Source organism: Pongo pygmaeus, chromosome 18 (genome assembly GCF_028885625.2).
Source record: "Pongo pygmaeus isolate AG05252 chromosome 18, NHGRI_mPonPyg2-v2.0_pri, whole genome shotgun sequence".
NCBI classification, from domain to species: Eukaryota; Metazoa; Chordata; class Mammalia; order Primates; family Hominidae; genus Pongo; species Pongo pygmaeus.
The window spans coordinates 14,107,014-14,125,493 of NC_072391.2; the positions used below are offsets into that span (position 1 = coordinate 14,107,014).

General features: G+C 46.8%; 2 protein-coding genes and 1 non-coding gene across 10 annotated transcripts in view; 1 reads left to right on the forward strand and 2 right to left on the reverse strand.

Annotated features, from left to right (window-relative positions):
* The window catches only part of BFAR (bifunctional apoptosis regulator), a 37,990-nt gene extending 22,192 nt beyond the window's left edge, over positions 1-15,798 (reverse strand). Inside the window, exons 1-2 of one of the 3 annotated variants that reach the window (XM_054454913.2) lie at positions 15,570-15,798; positions 2,761-3,094 (exon numbers count right to left, since the gene is read on the reverse strand). In XM_054454913.2, the coding sequence (XP_054310888.1) occupies positions 2,761-3,023 (263 nt within the window). In that variant the 5' untranslated portion in view covers positions 3,024-3,094; positions 15,570-15,798. The remainder of the gene's footprint in view (positions 1-2,760; positions 3,095-15,569) is intronic. The other 2 variants (XM_054454915.2, XM_054454914.2) reach the window with 2 other exon arrangements.
* Positions 3,524-3,585, reverse strand: LOC129016382 (U7 small nuclear RNA). Its single transcript, XR_008494788.1, has one exon. It is a non-coding gene; the product is annotated as a U7 small nuclear RNA (small nuclear RNA).
* A 2,476-nt stretch (positions 15,799-18,274) lies between the features above and the next one.
* PARN (poly(A)-specific ribonuclease) overlaps positions 18,275-18,480 on the forward strand; it is a 191,333-nt gene continuing 191,127 nt past the window's right edge. For 3 of the 6 annotated variants that reach the window (XM_054454916.2, XM_063654684.1, XM_054454918.2), the window contains exon 1: positions 18,275-18,466. In XM_054454916.2, coding sequence (XP_054310891.1) covers positions 18,448-18,466 — 19 coding nt within the window. In that variant the 5' untranslated portion in view covers positions 18,275-18,447. The remainder of the gene's footprint in view (positions 18,467-18,480) is intronic. The other 3 variants (XM_054454919.2, XM_054454921.2, XM_054454917.2) reach the window with 2 other exon arrangements.

Here is an 18,480-nt window from a genome sequence, read left to right on the forward strand (position 1 = left end):
TGGTCAGGAGTTCCAGACCAGCCTGGCCAACATGGTGAAACCCTGTTTCTACTAAAAATACAAAAATCGACCAGGTGTGGTGGTGGGCGCCTGTAATCCAAGCTACTTGGGAGGCTGAGGCAGGAGAATCGCTTAAACCTGGGAGGAGGAGGTTGCAGTGAGCTGAGATAGCACCATTGCACTCCAGCCTGGGCAACAGAGCGAGACTCTGTCTCAAAAAAGAGTATTTTTAAAAATCTGAGGCTGGGTGTAGTGGCTCACGCCTGTAGTCTCAGCAGTGTGGGATGCTGAGGCAGGAGGTTCACTTGAGCTCAGCAGTTGGAGACCAGCCTGGGCAACATAGTGAGACCTCAACTCTACTAAAAAGTTAAAAAAAAAAAGTATTTAAAAAAATCTGAACAAAAGCACAACTAAGTCATAACTGAAATTACTCTGAGGAAAAAGGAAAGGATTCTAAGATGGGAAAATGAGGGGTCAAAGGGATCTTTAGTTTTATCAGTAATTTTCCAATATTTTAAAAAGAGGCTGGGCGTGAGGGCTTATGCCTGTAATCCCAGACTTTGGGAGGCTGAGGCGAGTGGATCACCTGAGGTCGGGAGTAGGAGACCAGCCTGACCAACATGGAGAAACTCTGTCTCTATGAAAAATACAAAATTAGCCAGGAATGGTGGCACATGCCTGTAATCCCAGCTACTTGGGAGGCTGAGGCAGGAGAATTGCTTGAACCTGGGAGACGGAGGTTGCGGTGAGCCGAGATTGTGCACTGCACTCCAGCCTGGGCAACAAGGGTGAAACTCCATCTTAAAAAAAAAAATTTTAGCTGAGCATTTGGCCAGGCACAGTGGCTCACGCCTGTAATCCCAGCACTTTGGGAGGCCAAGACAGGTGGATCACTAGAGGTCAAGAGTTCGAGACCAACCTGGTCAAAATCGTGAAACCCCGTCTCTACTGAAAATACAAACATTCGCCAGGCGCGGTGGCTCATGCCTATAATCCCAGCACTTTGGGAGGCCAAGGCGGGCGGATCATATGAGGTAAGGAGTTTGCGACTAGCCTCACCAACATGGGGAAACCCCGTCTCTACTAAAAATACAAAATTAGCCGGGCATGGTGGCAGGTGCCTGTAATCCCAGCTACTAGGGAAGCTGAGGCAGGAGAACTGCTTGAACCCGGGAGGGAGAGGTTGTGGTAAGTCGAGATCACGCCATTGCACTCCAGCCTAGGAACAAGAGTGAAACTCCGTCTCAAAAAACAAAAAACAAACAAAAAAACCCCAAAATTAGCTGGACGTGGTAGCAGGCTCCTGTAATCCCAGTTACTCCAGAGGCTGAGGCAGAAGAATCACTTGAACCTAGGAGGTGGAGGTTGCAGTGAGCCAAGGTCGCACCACTGCACTCCAGCCTGGGCGACAGAGTGAGACTTTGTCTCAAAGAATATAAACAATGAATATATGTATGTATGTGTGTGTGTGTGTGTGTGTGTGTGTATGTGTATATATATATATGTATCTTATGTTATTAAAATCAGTTTATAAGAAGGGAAAAAAAGCAAAATTCAGTAATAAGAGAAAGACCAACTGTCAGCTTAAATTGTAAGGCTCTTTTTAAATGTTCAGTTATACACAAAGAACCCTCCTTTAATTTAAGATTAAATTTAACCTTCAGCTAAAGCAAGATTGACAGGTAAGAGCAAAGTGTAAACACATCTTTTGTGAAAAAGAAAAGGTTGGGTTCATGGAACTTTCTAGTACTCTGCTGAAATCAAGAAGGGCACACACATTGTTAGACAATAGAAGAGGGGAAGACGATTTAAGCCTCAGAGGCTTCACAGGTACTTTATGAGCCAAAGAAGCAGAAAATAACAAGCTATCTGAAAGGTGGCTTTGGCACTGTGATGCTACACATGAGAAACTCTGTTAATGTGATAACTGGAACTGGGGTTATTTAAAGATTATTAAAATCAGCAACAAACCAGTTATTCACAATTATACAGTTATACCATTTGCTTTCTTTCCTTTTTTTTTTTTTTTGAGACAGGGTCTTGCTCTGTTGCCCAGGCTGGAGTGTAGTGGTGTGAGCTCATTGCAGCCTTGACCTCCCAGGCTCAAGCAATCCTCCCACCTCAGCCACTGGCATAGCCGGGACTATAGGCATGTGCCACCACACCTGGCTAATTTTTAAAACTTTCTGTAGAGATAAGGACTCACCATGTTGCCCAGGCTGGTTCTAAATTCCTGGCGTCAAGCAACGTTCCTACCTCAGCCTCTGAAAGTGTTGGGATTACAGGCATGAGCCATTGGTCTGGCCTTTATATGACAGGATTACCAGCAACGGTCTGCTAACCAGACTTTCTTTCTTTCCTTCATTCATAATAAATAATTTAAAAAGTCATGGTCACCTATGAGGAAGATAATCTGGATTTCCAGTTCCTTGAGCTCTCTGACTCATATTCCAGAATATTCCAGAAGATCCACTCATATTCCAGAAGACCCACCCCCAAGGAGGTGGGCTCCAAGTGTGCGACCTTTCAAACACTGCTGTTCCCGTTAGGAGAAAGCCCATTGGCCAGACATGGGGACTCACACCTGTAATCCCAGCACTTTGGGAGGCTTAAGTGGGAGGATCACTTGAGGTCAGGAGTTTGAGACCAGCCTGGGCAACACAGTGAGACCCCATCTCTGTGGAAAAAAAAAAAAAAAAAAGCAAGAGAGAAACCACATTTTATGGGCTGTCTGTGCTACCAATACAGGCTGAGCATTACCTGAGGAGAATATTGACTTTGGGGAAACCTTCCCATTTTTCTCTGCATTCTGGACATTCTGTTTTCTTTGAAGATGCCCACCATAAAGCAAGGCAGTGACGGCAGAAGCTGTGCCCACAGTTCAAGGTGGTGGGGTTAACCAGGATGTCGTAGCAGCAGTGGCAAGAAAATTCACTAACAGAAATCTGAGGGCCGGTGCTTTTGAGAGGTTCATCTTTCTCAAGGTCCATTGTGTTCAGATAGCTTTTCTGAGGTTCCTCCATCTCTTAGCAAATTCTGGGTTCCAGAGACAAAAAATTTCAGACGTAGAAAACTGCTGCAAAACATCATTAATCTAGGAAAAAAAAAAACAGAGACAAAAATAAGGCACATAGTAGTTGTTTGAAGAGCAGTTAATATAAAAGTATTGACATTCTATTGAAGCGCTAATTTTTTTTTTTTTTTTTTGAGACAGAGTCTTGCTCTCTGGCCCAGGATGGAGTGCAGTGGCGTGATCTCGGCTCACTGCAACCTCCACCTCCTGGGTTCAAGCAATTCTCCTGCCTCAGCCTCCCCAGTAGCTGGGACTACAGGTGCAAGCCACCATACCCAGCTAATTTTTCGTATTTTTTTTCTAGCAGAGATGGGGTTTCACTGTGTTAGCCAGGATGGTCTCGATCTCCTGACCTCGTGATCTGCCTGCCTTGGCCTCCCAAAGTGCTGAGATTACAGGCATGAGCCACTGTGCCCGGCCTGATTTTTTTTTTTTTGGCGGGGGAGTCGGGGAGGCTTTCTGATAAAGACCAGAAAACCTTCTAGACAAATTGTAAAGGAGTTGTAATAATAAAGCTCTAATTTTTATTAATTAATTCATTCATTCTCAACAAGGCTGGAGTCCAGTGGTGCAATCACAGCTCACTGCCGCCTCGACTTCCCAGGCTCAGGTGATCCTCCACCTCACCCTCCTGAGTAGCTGGGACTACAGGTGTGCACTACTACGCCCGGGTAATTTTTTGTATTTTTAGTAGAGATGCAGTTTCGCCACGTTGCCCAAGCTGGAGCTCTAATTTTTTAAAGTGACAAATTTGATTTATTAAAATTCACACACCATAAACCACATAATCAGCATTCAATTTCTTTCTGGCCTATTTGTTATACTTTTCAAAAGTAGTAAAGCAAAATAATATCTGTAGTGGAAGGTTCCATAGACTCGAAGGATGTGGGCAGAGATTTCTGGATCATTCTCTTTCACTAACTTCCTTAGAAAATGAAATTTCCCTGATCTCAGTGTTCTCAATTAAATTTCCTTTTTTTTTTTTTGAGACGAAGTCTCACTCTGTCACCCAGGCTGGAGTGCGGTGGTGTGATCTTGGCTCACATCAACCTCTGCCTGCCAGGTTCAAGCAATTCTGCCTTGGCCTCCCAAGTAGCTGGGATTACAGGTGTGTGCCATTGGGCCCAGCTAATTTTTGTATTTTTAGTAGAGATGGGTTTTCGCCATGTTAGCCAGGCTGGTCTTGAACTCCTGACCTCAGGTGATCCACCCTCTTCAGCCTCCCAAAGTGCTGGGATTACAGGTGTGAGCCGCCACATCTGGCTTTAATTTTTGTATTTTTAGTAGAGGCAGGTTTTCACCAGGTTGGCCAGGCTGGTCTCGAACTCCTGACCTCGAGTGATCTGCCGGTCTTGGCCTATCAAAGTGCTGGGATTACAGGTGTGAGCTACTATGCCTGGCCTCAATTAAATTCCGAAAGACCTTTCCAGGTCTATGATTTTAAATAAACCAGCTTCTTGGCCTAGTAAAATGTTTGGGGTTGGTAACAACAGATATGCTTCCTGTAGATAACACTTTTTGTGCACACAAATCTGCCTTCTCATTAGGCAATCATTATTTTATAAATATTTGACTTCAGAGGCTCTACTGCGAGCAATTCCAAGAAGTGAGTGAAGCCTCATTTTCCAGCTGTGCCAGGCCAAATCTGCCATGGCTCAATATACCCTTTCTCTCCAAATCAACCCAAAAATGCATCTCATGCCCTCCGGATCCAGCCAGCTTGGTGCCACAGAAATGTTAACGTTACTAATATGCAAACAACAAAAGGTACGCAAATGACAAAGGACCATTCTCTTCTCGTTTTCATCTGGGTTTTAGGAGATATTTTTAAAACTTTTTTTTAATTGAGAAGTAGTATGACACAGATCTTGGAGTTAGACTCTTAACTCCCCCAAGTCACTAGCTCTGTGATTGTGCAGAAGTTACTCGAGCTCTCTGATCAAGTTTCCTCAACTGTGAAATGGTGGTCACAGTACACAAACCATCAAGATATCTTGTGAGGATTAGAGACAGTGAAGGAAAGTGGCTCAGAATTTGTATGGTGTAAATACGCACTACAGAAATGATTATTCATACTATTTCTGGTGAGTTTCTCAATCTTGCTATTGTGAAGGAAAAGAATGAAAATTGCTCTCCACCGCCCACACTGGCCACGCAGGGAAGGGCTCATGCTTCATGCTCTGGAGGCACAGTGGTTAGGAACACAGGTCCCACGGCTGGGCTGCCTGGGTTCTCGCCCCACCTCTGCCATTTACCAGTGGTGAGGCTCAGCTTGCTCACCGTATAGATAGATGAGGGACAATGACAGTACTTAACCACAGTGGGAGTTTTGCAGCATTAAAGAAGAGAATTCGAGTCAAGTGCCTAGTACAGAGCCTGGCACATGGTAAGTCTACCATAAATGTTAACAATTCACTTGATTTTTATTTTTATTTTTTTATTTTATCTTTTGAGATAGAGTTTCGCTCTTTTTGCCCAGGCTGGAGCGCAATAGCGCAACCTCAGCTCACTGCAACCTCCGCCTCCTGGGGTTCAAGTGATTCTCCTGCCTCAGCCTCCTGAGTAGCTGGGATTACAGGCATGCGCCACCACATCCGGCTAATTTTGTATTTTTAGTCGAGATGGGGTTTCACCATGTTGGCCAGGTTGGTCTTGAACTCCTGACTGCAGGTGATCCGCCCGCCTTGGCCTCCCAAAGTGCTGGGATTACAGGTGTGAACAACCAAGCCTGGCCCAATTCACTTGATTTTTAAAATACAGTGATCAGAGAATTTTATCATCCTTTATAGGGTACAAAATTTTACATATGACATAAAAACACCATATTTTAAATAAGTTAATCTAGAAATAGAGACCAGAAGATAGTCAGTGGTAGGTGTGTTTAATGGGGGAGGGTTATGAGTGACTTTTTTTGTTTTTTCTTCTGCATTTATCAAGTTGTTTTTTAATGGAAATGTGTGATTTGCATAATAATTGTAAAAAACATAATGCAGTTGTAAAAAAATATATTGTATTACTTGTGGCCAAACATAGTGGGAGAGCTTCAACTCAGGGAAGAAACACAGCTACATTTTATGCCCCATGTTAAGAGTGGAATGGAGGTTACTCATCCAAGCAATAAAAAGATAATTAGGTCAAGATAAGATAAACATAAATTTTAAAAATATAACTAATACATTTATTCACAGTAAAAGATGACTGTAAAGATGGGAGCAATCGGCTGGGTGCGGTGGTTAATGCCTGTAATCCCAGCACTTTGGGAGGCCGAGGTAGGCAGATCACCTGAGGTCAGGAGTTTGAGACTAGCCTGGCAAACATGGTGAAACCCTGTCTCTACTAAAAATACACAAAGTAGCTGAGCATGGTGGCGGGTGCCTGTAATCCCAGATACTTGGGAAACTGATGCAGGAGAATTGCTTGAACCGGTGAGGGGACGGTTGCAGTGAGCAGAGACCTCGTCACTGCACTCCAGTCTGGGTGACAGAGTGAAACTTCAGCTCAAAAAAAAAAAAAAAAAAAAAGGGGGAGCAATCTTCCACATAGTCCCTTCAAAAACCATTCTTTTAGGCTGGGCACAGTGGCTCATGCCTGTAATCCCAGCATATTGGTAGGCTGAGTGGGAGGATCACTTGAGGCCAGAAGTTTGAGACCAGCCTGGGCCACATAGTGAGACTCTGTCTTTATTTATTTTATTATTTTTGAGACAGTCTTGCTCTGTTGCCCAGGCTGGAGTGCAGTGGCGCCATCTAGGCTCACCGCAAACTCCGCCTCCCGGGTTCCCACCATTCTCCTGCCTCAGCCTCCCGAGTAGGTTGGGACTGCAGGCGCCCGCCACCACTCCCGGCTAAGTTTTCATATTTTTAGTAGAGATGGGGTTTCACCGTGTTACCCAGTTTGGTCTCGATCTCCTGACCTCGTGATCCGCCCGCCTCGGCCTCTCAAAGTGCTGGGATTACAGGCGTGAGCCACCACGCCCGGCCGAAGACCCTGTCTTTACAATAAAAATTTTTAAAAAGTTGGCTGGCTGTGGTGGCGCAAGTCTGTAGCCCCATCTACTTGGGAGTACTGCTTGAGCCCAGGAGTTGGAGGTTACAACGAACTATGATTGTACCACTGCACAGCAGCCTGGCCAACAGAGCAAGTCCCCATCTCTAACAAAACAACAAAAAAACGTTCTTTTTCTCTTCATTTTTTTTGAGACAGGGTCTTGCTCTGTCGTCCAGGCTGGAGTGCAGTGGCACGATCTGGGCTCATTGCAACCTCTGCCTCTCAAGTTCAAGTGACTTTCCCATCTCAGCCTCCCTAGTAGCTGGGATTACAGGTGCCTGCCACCATGCCCAGCTCATTTTTGTATTTTTAGTAAAGACAGGGTTTCACATACAAAAAATTAGACAGGCGTGGTGGCAGGTGCCTGTAATCCCAGCTACTTGGGAGGCTGGGGCAGGACGATCGCTTGAACCCGGGAGGCAGAGGTTGCAGTTAACCGAGATCGCACCATTGCACTCCAGCCTGGGTGACAAGAGTGCGACTCCATTAAAAAAAAAAAAAAAAAAAAGACAGGGTTTCGCGATGTTGGTCAGACGGATCTCAAACTCCTGACCTCAAGTGATCTGCTCGCCTCGGGCTCCCAAAGTGCTGGGATTACAGAAAGAAGCCACTACGCCTGGCAAAAAACTGTTTTTTGTTTGTTTTTTGAGACGGAGTCTCGCTCTGTCGCCCAGGCGGGACTGCAGTGGCCTGATCTCGGCTCACTGCAAGCTCCGCCTCCCGGATTCACGCCATTCTCCGGACTCAGCCTCCAGAGTAGCTGGGACTACAGGTGCCCGCCACCACCCCTGGCTAATTTTTTGTATTTTTAGTAGAGACGGGGTTTCACCGTGTTAGCCAGGATGGTCTCGATTTCCTGATCTCGTGATCCGTCTGTCTCGGCCTCCGGAAGTGCGGGGATTACAGGCGTGAGCCACTGCGCCGGTGGCAGTGCCTTTTAAGTGATAAAAGCTAGTTCCAACACCAAAGTTAGAAGCTGTGGTGTTCTGACTTGGGTAAACACACCGTCCTGCACTGGCAATAATTAAAGGCCTCTTTGAGAAGACCTCCAGCTCTTAAGGATGTTTACAGTTGTTCTCTGCACAGGTGGCTAGCTCTCAGCAGCAGGCTGCAGGCATTAGAAGCAGCTCTCAGCTACTCTTCTCTTCACTGTTTTCTCCATCTCAAAGGATCCAAAGACAAGGGGGTAAGGGCAGGATTGCGGGGAGGAGAATCATTCTATTCCCACCCCTGGTGCTCCATTTATATGGATACACTTGTGTTTAGGAAATTATAACTGTTAATTACCCAGTTTAGTTGATCTTAGCCAAAAGGCCGAGAAGCAATAATTACTTAGTTCAAAAACGAATGGGAAGAATGACTGGGTTTGGAAAAATCTACAAAACAGCAAACAAACAAGTTTAAAACCACAGACTGAACACCATAGAACTTAAAAGGACAGCAAAACCTCAGGAGTTCCCATAGGCACTGAGTCACTCTGAAGAGTTGAGGTTTCTGAATAAAAAGTTGGGTCTTCAACTGGAGTCTGGAGAGATGCCTTGGGAAGTCTGAATTCCGTGCCACGCTTGTGTTTGTGTATGGTATATCCATGTTTCTGGAAGGCAGTCTACAGGGTTTATTAGGCTCTCAGAAGGGGTCAACTCTCAGAGGAGGTTAAGAGCTACTGCTGATCTACTGGGATAAGAGGGTGGTAATGTGCGACACACTTCTGCCTCTTGCAGTGGTTATAAGGAAGCAGGTGAGCCTCACCACGGTGATGCACCATTATTATCATGATCATCCATCTTCCGTGTCCTGGAACAGTCTCACCATCAGTAGCCACCGCCCTACAGGGGCAACATCTGGCCTGCAGGGAGGCTTTCCTTCACCTGGTGTTTTTTCTCCCTTTTCAAGTTAAATGAGGTGCCAGCATTTACAAAAAAAAAAATCTGATATGACATAAAAATCTAGATTCCTGGCTTCTCTTGAAAAAAAAAAAACAAAAAAACCCAGAGATCTGGCAACAATGGAATCGTATCATGCATGACAAGATCAGCTCGAGCAGAGGAACTCAGCAGCTATGCCAGCGTCAGCTTGCTACATTCCTCTCCCACCTGTCCATTTCAGTTCTGTTACCTGCCTGACCCCCGAGCTTTCATCCCCTGTCCCATAATGTGATGCCTTCTTCCAAGTGTACTAATGGGTATATATGGTTGTTTCTAGGCAGCTTGGCTTTAGGCTAGTTAGCTTTTGGAGTTCTGTCAGCTTCGAGCTTTCCTCTCTCTCTTCTTCTTTTTTTTTTTTGGAGCTAGGTCTCACTCTGTTGCCCAGGCTGGAGTGCAGTTGTGAGATCATGGCTCACTGTAGCCTCGACCTCCCCAGGCTCAGGTGATCCTCCTGCCTCAGCCTCCTATGTAGCCTGGACTACAGGTGTGTGCCACCACACCTGGCTAATTTTTTGCAGAGATGGGATTTTGCCATGTTGCCCAGGCTGATCTCCAACTCCTAAACTCAAGCAATCTGCCTACCGCAACCTCCTAAAATGCTGGGGTTACAGGTGTGAGTCACTGTGCCTAACCAGAGCTTTCCTCTCTCTTGATTTCACGTCAGGTCGTTACTTATCATTGTTGGCACAACTGACAGGAAACCAATATCATAATCTCTGAGGATTTGGACAATTCCAAGATACATAATCAACATGACCTTCTCTATGTTTTCCTGAAGACATGCCTAACTGACAAAGTATAATTATCTTTAAATCCCTAAAAGAAAAGGAAAGACTGGGAACACACACAATCTCCCAATGATGCATGTAGCTAAAGAACTTGTTTCTGGCCTGGCGTGGTGGCTCACGCCTGTAATCCTAGCACTTTAGGAGGCTCTCTCTCCCAAAATGGAGGTGGGTGGATCACCTGAGGTTAGGAATTCGAGACAAGCCTGGTCAACGTGGTGAAACTCCGTCTCTACTAAAAATACAAAAATTAGCCGGGCATGGTGGTGCACGACTGTAATCCCAGCTACTCAGGAGGCTGAGGCAGGAGAATCATTGGCATCTGGGACGTGGAGGATGCAGTGAGACAAGATTGCACCACTGCACTCCAGCCTGGGTGACAGAGTGAGACTCTGTCTGAAAAAAAAAAAGAACTTATTTCTTAGTTCTGGGATGCTGGGATGAATGTGGCTATTCTTCCCCGGACTTTGGGAGGCTGAGGCGGGTGGACTGCTTGAGTCCAGGAGTTGGAGACCAGCCTGCCAGCCTGGGCAACATGGTAAAACCCGGTCTCTACAAAGGAACTTGTTTTTCTGACTTGGTGAATTTGAATGATCATCTACGGATCTATCCAGAGGGCTATTCTCCAGGAGGCAGTGGCACCCTGTTTGCTTCTTTAGTTGTCCAATTAACACTTAGGAAAGTCAATTAATACAATCAGGCTTACTGAGTTTATTAAAGAGGAATCATTAATTCTGAGTTTAAGAATTTTTCTTTTTTTTTTTCTTTTTGAGACAAGTCTTACTCTGTTGCCTAAGCTAGAGTGCAGTAGTGCAATCTCGGCTCACTGCAACCTCCGCCTCCTGGATTCAAGCAATTCTCATGCCTCAGCCTCCTGAGTAGTTGGGATTACAGGCGCCCACCACCATGCCTGGCTAATTTTTGTATTTTTAATAGAGATGGGGTTTTGCCATGTTGGCCAGACTGGTTTCAAACTCCTGATCTCACGTGATCCACCCATCTTGGCCTCCCAAAGTGTTGGGATTACAGGCGTGAGCCACTGCACCCAGGCTAAGAATTTTTATACCCTTACTTATAAAGATCTTGTGATGTAATGATTGTTAACTCTTTAGAAATTGTAATCTTTATCCAGAATCACAGGGAAAATAAAAAAAGAAATCGTAATTTTTAAACTACTTGGTTCAGCAGTATAAGATCATGGTTGTACCCCTTCACTCAACATACATTTATTATGACCATTGTATACGGCTAATATTTTAAGAATGATACTTTTAAGGGCTAATTTATTGGAAGTCCAGCCTGAAAAATATGATTTCAATCATTTCTTCTTTTTTAGAGACAGGGTCTCACTCTGTTGCCCAGGCTGGAGAGCAGTGGTGCAATCATGGATCACTGCAGGCTTGAACTTTCGGGCTCCAGAGATCCTCCCACCTCAGCCTCCCAAGTAGCTGGGACCACAGGCATGTGCCACCACACCCAGCTAATTAAAATTTTTTTTATATAGACAGGGTCTTGTTAAGTTGTCCATGATGGTCTCGAGTTCCTGGGCTCAAGCAATCATCTGGTCTCGGCTTCCCAAAGGGCTGGGATTATGGCATGAGCCCAGATGACCTCAATTGTTTCTTAGCAAGAAGGTTCAGTGTAAGAATAGAAAGATTTTGGCTTCCATGGGCCTCTGGTTAGGCTAAATTCTCTCGTTATATATTAACTGACAATAGATGACTCTTTACTTCGCAATGATTGCCTGTATTTATCACCTTATTTTTCCAGGGTACAAACTGAAAAACAAAATCAAAGAGAGAAATTAAACTTCTCTAGCAGCAGGGAAAATACAGCATTGGAAATAAAATACATTGTAGGAAAAAAAAAATGACTTCTTTTTTTTTTTTTTTGAGATGGAGTCTTGCTCTGTCACCCAGGCTGGAGTGCAGTGGCACAATTTTGGCTCACCTCAACCTCTGCCTCCTGGGTTCAAGCGATTCTCCTGCCTCAGCCTCCCAAGTAGCTGGGATTACAAGCACGCGCCACCAAGCCTGGCTAAATTTTTCATAGAGACGGGGTTTCACCATGTTGGCCAGGCTGGTCTCAAACTCCTGACCTCAGGTGATCTGCCTGCCGCGGCCTCTCAAAGTGCTGGGATTTACAGGCGTGAGCCATTGCAACCTGTGACAATTATTAATATTTACTGAAGCCTTATAATATTAAGGGCATAACAATCATATGGAATAAGCATTACTACCATGTCCATTTCACAGATGAGAAAATGGAGTTCTAACTAGTAAAGGGCAGAGCCATGTTTTAAATCATGGTCTGGTCCCTGGTTGGAAATCAGGTGGAAACACCAAAAGAAAAAAAAAATCGTGGTCTGACTTAAAGCCTGTCTTCCTAATACGCCATTATCCTGATAAAGTAATCAATAATGGTTATTAGTTCAAAGGACTGATTTACTCCTTTATCATCTAGGCCACATCATAGAGATGCTACTGCACAGCTGAGAAAAACAAACTAGCATTTGACCACACTGCATTTTGGAACATGAACTCTAGCTGGTAGCTGTTAGGGTGAGTATGCAGAGACATTTACAATAGAAATAGGGGTAGGAATGGGTGGGGGAAACCCCTATTTCTGACATTCCAGGTCCATTCCTGGATACATCACTATAACTACCAGCAGAATACTACAGAAATTATTAAATATCTAGAGTGCACACCCATTTATAGTGACTACAAAATTAAAACGTGCTCAAATGTAAGCAAGGCAAGGTTCAGGAACCACAAACAAAACAGAATACAATGTGCACTTCCTGCAGGCAGCAAAAGCCGGCTCTCCCATTAACATAAGAGAAGCATTAGGCCGGGGCAGTGGCTCACGCCTGTAATCCCACCACTTTGGGAGGCCGAGGCGGGTGAATCAAGAGGTCAGGAGTTTGAGACCAGCTTGGCCAATATGGTGAAACCCCGTATCTACTAAAAATATTAAAATTAGCTGGGTGTGGGACTCCATCTTAAAAAAAAAAAAAAGAGAAGCATTTCCAGTCACTTACTGTATAAAACGTTGAGTTTTCAAACTCCAACTAGAATTTTTTTCTGGACAGGGTCAGAAACCAGTAGAGCAAAGGTGACTAGCTCCTCTAGATGCTGACTTGCTGCCTAGACCTTAAAGCCCTGTGATTTATTGCCTTAGGTGGTGTTGGGTAAGACGAAGGTGGGCTGAGAAGTCTATCCTGGCTCTTGCTGGAGCCTGCCCTCTTTGATTTCTCGTGGCATATATTCAAGGACCCACCCTGTACTATACTCTGTAGATGTTCAGTAACTCAGATAGCTATCAAAAACTGTGGGTAGTTACCAAGTCAATAACTCAGATAGCTATCAAAAACTATGGGTAGTTACCAAGTTACCCACACCTTAACTATTGGGGTTTGTTTTCAATCTTTTATGTCTTTGAGACTGAGTCTCACTCTGTCGCCCAGGCTGGAGTGCAGTGGCACACTCTCGGCTCACTGCAACATCTGCCTCCTGGGTTCATGCGATTCTTGTTTCTCAGCCTCCCAAGTAGCTGGAACTTCAGGCACCCACCACCATGCCCAGCTAATTTTTGTATTTTTAGTAGAGATGGGGTTTCACCATGTATCCCAAGCTGATCTTGAACACCTGAGCTCAAGCAATCTGCCCGCCTTGGCCTCCCAAAGTGCAGGGATTACAGGCATGAGCCACAGTGCCTGGCCTTGGACATTTTTCCTTATCCTCACATTGTTCCCTTCATCTGTAACACAACTTCACAACATTGCTGGGTCAAAAGTATCCAACTGGAAAGACCCAAATCAACTGTCACTTGAAAGTCTTTAATGACTAACTCCTCAACACCCAAATTAATCTTTCTTGTCTCTGTGCATTAGCATAACTTTTATTTGTGTACGTTTTCTCATCTCCTGGACTATAATTTCCTTAGGCTGGTAGAGTTGAAACAGTATGGTCTTAGGAGTGACACTGATCTGGGTTCCAAATCGGGTCACGATTTATTCTTCCTAAACTTCCTATTTCCCACTGATCCGTCTAGGATAATCATGTCAACTTCGACGGGCTGTTGGGAAGTTTACTTTAAAAAAAATTTTTAAGAGACAGCGTCTCCCTATGTTGCCTAGGTTGGTCTGGTCTCCTGGGCTCAAGGGATACTCCCACTTCCGCCTCCCAAACTGCTGTGATTACAGGCGTGAGTTGCGGAGCCCCACCCTGCTGTGAGGTTTAGATGACAAACTATCTATAGGTACTCAAAGTTTGCTGTGTGGCTGATCGGCATTATTAACAGAATTAGCAATAGCAGCATTTATTGAGTGATGGCTACCTACTTAGTGGCACTGCCAAAAGCTGGAGCCAAAAAACAAAAAGAACTGCCCTAGAGAAATACAATGTTTCCATCAAGTTTATGGATATAGGGAAATGCAGAGCACACCTGTCAGGATACACCCAGACTGGATGTTGACAAAACAGCAGCCACAAAAACAAACAAAACAACCCCATCAGCACGTGCAGTCCGTGCCGGCTCGGGGGTATGTCCTGGGAAGAGAGTAAAGCTCTTTCCTACTGGCGATTTGGAGCGTGACATCAAGATCACCCCCTTGCAAAGGACCGACCAATGGGCTTCGGCGGGGAGGACCCAACGGCGACAGTTGAGGGCTTAACAGCGTCTAGGCTCTCACTTTCTCTTTTCCGCTAAAGCTGGGATGCTGCCTCCTGCCCCGCCATAGATCCCCATTTAGACACAACCTGACTCTCATTTGTCGCCCCCTCCCGCCGGCTTTTTTAATAAAAGACAATTCTCGGCCGGGCGCGGTGACTCACGCCTGTAAACTCCCCACTTTGGGAGTCCGAGGCGGGTGGATCACTTGAGGCCAGGGGTTCGAGAACACTCTGACCAACATGGTGAAAACCCGTCTCTACTAAAAATACAAACATCAGCCGGGCATGGTTGCGCGTAATCCCAGCTACTCAGAAGGCTGAGGCAAGAGAATCGCTTGAACCCGGGAGGCGGAGGTTGCAGTGAGCCGAGATTGCTCCACTGCACTACAGCCTGGGCGACAGAGCAAGACTCCGTCTCAAAAAAGAAAAAAAAGGAAATTCTCTTTTGCATAAGTTATTTCCAAGTCGCAGAATCAGAAGAGCCGAGTTCTTGCCTGGCCGCAGTGTGACTTTGGGATTTCACTTTCTCCCTTCTGCGCTTCGGTCACCCTACTTTAAAGAATGGGCACAATCGCTCCGCCTTAGGCCAGGAACGTGACTCGACAATTAGACCGTAAACTCAGTGTGGCGACTATCAGGAGCCTCATCAATTCCGGTCCGGCTGTTGCATGGTGCGGCAAGCGCTCCTAGCGGGCAGGCGCCCCGTGGTCCCCCTCTAAGGTGTTTGGAAGCGACCCCTCCTCCTTCCCGCCCTAGGGAGCCCCTGGAGCGAGTGGCTCTGACCCTGACCCCCGAAAGGACGCAGGCGAGGCCCAGCGACCGGCTGTGCGGACGTGGGGCTCTCGGGAAGGGATAGCGCAGTTGGCCAAGCTGGGGTCCGAACCCCGCGGCCAGGAGTGTGGATGCTCAGGACTCGGGCCTGCGTGAGGAGACGCCCCGCGCGCCTCCTACGACCCGGCTGGGGAGGCTCCGCAGAAGGGATTCCCGCTCCGTCTTCCACATCACTCCCCGATATCAAGCCTGAGTCGCCCCCTCAGCACCCCCCAGCCGTGTCGCGGCTTACCATTCCACTCGTCCCGGGCCAACCGGGCCATTATTCTCAGCCCAGACCCCCGCGGGAGCAGAGGAAGAGATAGAGGCTTCGCTACCGGAAGTAAGACACTGCGGGGAGCTTGCCCCGGACCCGTAACCATAGAGGAGAGGCCGCTCTCCTTTCACAAGCCCCCTCAACCCCGCGACCTCCCCGCTGCCTAGAGCGGCCACTCCCAGCCGGAGGAAGTGGGCGCATGCGTAACACCTCCGGTCCCGCCTCTTCCTCTTCACCCACAGACCGAGTACCCCGGCTCGGCAGTCACAGCCCAAGGGGTGACAGATGTGTGTCAGTGTCCGCTCCTCCTGGGCGGCTGTTCTTGTATCCGGAGGATACAAGCTTTGCCTAGAAATTAAAATGATATTACAAGGCCGCACTGTACTCTCTACAGTTATTTTTTGCCTTCACGTTTTATGTAGAAAATCACAGGACTATACGTTCAATTTGCGGTGTTAAGAATCGGAATTAAATGATTTTTATTTCTATTAAAATATTTTTTTCATAGAGATGGGGTCTCGCTGCGTTTTCCAGGCTGATCTTGAACATCTGGCCTCAAGGGATCCTCCTGCCTCAGCCTTACAAAGTGCTGAGATTACAGGCTTGAGCCACCTCGTACAGCTTGAAATGATTTTCTTATCACCACGTTTCGCCCCTTCCCAGCGTCTAGGTCACAGCGTCTACAACTTATGCTGATTATCTGGTTTTGTTTTGTTGTTGTTCTTTGTTTTTGAGACAGAGTCTCACTCTGTCACCCGCCAGGCTGGCGTAGAGTGGCACGATCTTGGCTCTCTGCAACCTCCGCCTCCTGGGTTCAAGCGACTATCCCACCTCAGCCTCCAGAATAGTTGGGAGTACAGGCGTGCACAACCACGGCTGGCTCATTTTAAAATTTCATTTTATTTTTATAGAGACAGGGTCTCGCTCTGTTCCCCAGGCTGGTCTGGAACTCCTGGGCTCAGGTGATTCTCCTGCCTCAGCCCCCGAAAACGCTGGGATTACAGGTGTGAGTCATGGCGCCAAGCCCCCATTAAACAGTTATTTATACAGATTTATTAATACGGTGCTTCCCAGTTCACATTCATTAGCACCACTAAGCCTCAGTACAATCCCAGGAAATTGAGGTTTAGGAAGGTTTAATACATTCCAGAACTAATAAGTTGCTGAGATAGATTTTGGAAATAGGTCTTCTAATCAACTTTCTGTTTGTTTGTTTTGGAGACCGAGTCTCGCTCTGTCGCCCAGGTTGGAGTGCAGTGACACAATCTTGGCTCACTGCAACCTCCGCCTCCCGAGTTCAAGCAATTCTGCCTCAGCCTCCCGAGTAGCTGGGACGGGACTACAGGGGTGCGCCACCACGCCAGGCTAATTCTTTGTATTTTAGTAGAGATGGGGTTTCACTGTGTTGCCCACGCTGGTCTCGAGCTCCTGGCCTCAGGCAATCCGCCTGCCTCGACCTCCCAAAGTGCCAGGATCACAGGCGTGAGCCACTGCACCCGGCACTAACCAACTTTTCATAGTTGGCTTTTGTGAAAGACCAACCTGAATGTATTCATTCAACCCATGCTTATTGAGTGTCTGCTACGTATCAGCCCAGTGCTAGGCATTGGAGAACAGCAACCCCAAACCAACATACAATTCCATTAGGGCCGGGCCTCATATGTTGCACTCGACATAGTATTCCCAGAGGCTAATGCAGTAGCTAAGGGTCTCAGCTTTGCTCTCCGTGATCACCTAAGTAACAACCCCTATTATTCTTTTAATTTAATTAATTTTTTTTTTTTTTGAAAAGAAGTCTCGTTCTGTCACCCAGGCTGGAGTGCAGTGGCGTGATCTCGGTTCACAGCAACCTCCGCCTCCCGGATTCAAGAGATTGTCCTGCCTCACTCTCCCGAGTAGCTGGGATTACAGGTGCACACCACTGCACCCGGCTAATTTTTTGTATTTTTAGTAGAGACAGGGTTTCACCATGTCGGCCAGGCTGCTCTTGAACTCCTGACCTCAGGTAATCCGCTCGCTTTAGCCTCCCAAAGCGCTAGGATTACAGGCGTGAGTCACCAAGCCCAGCCAATTTTTGTATTTTTAGTAGAGACAGGGTTTCACTATGTTTGCCAGGCTGGTCTCGAACTCCTGACTTCATGATCCGCCCGCCTCGGCCTTCCAAAGTGCTGGGATTACAGGCATAAGCCACCGGGTCCGGGCTAATTTTATTTTTTTAAGAGACAGGTCTCACTATGCTGTCCAGGCTGGTCTTGAACTCTTCAGTTCAACGGATCCTCCCGCCTCGGCTTCCCAAAGTGCTAAGCTTACAGGCGTGAGCCACCGCGTGCAGATCCCATTATTTTCTATTACATCGCCCCGCTCTTTTTCTTAATAGCGATTTTCATGTGTTACCAAATGGCAAGTTTGACTCCCGCCTGAATTTCCCCTTACCCCAAGTTTAAGCTAAAATGGGGCAGGGAGCACGTTTTCCTGTTCATCACTGTATCTCCACCCCTGTAAGAGTGGCTAGCATATCATAGAAAGCCAGTAAGTATTTCCTGGTCGACTGGATGTCGAGACACGCACATTTTTTCTACTAAAGTGAATGCCCGCACAAATTAGGCCACGCCTTGGGGACTTCGATAGCCACGCCCCTCCTCTGTCCCTATAAGGAGGGAAAGGAGCCCAGCCTTGGCCCCGCCCCCGCCGCCGGGTAGGCGCTGACGCAAGCGCAGCAGGCGCGCGCTGTTTCCGGAAGTCGCGGCCGGCGTCACCGCTGCTGCTGCCTCAGCTACTGCCGCGGTCGCCGCGGAATTCGGCGAGTAGAACCGCTGAGGCGGGCGCGGGGCCGGGTTTCCGGCCACTCTGCAGAATGGAGATAATCAGGAGCAGTGCGTGTCCGCCG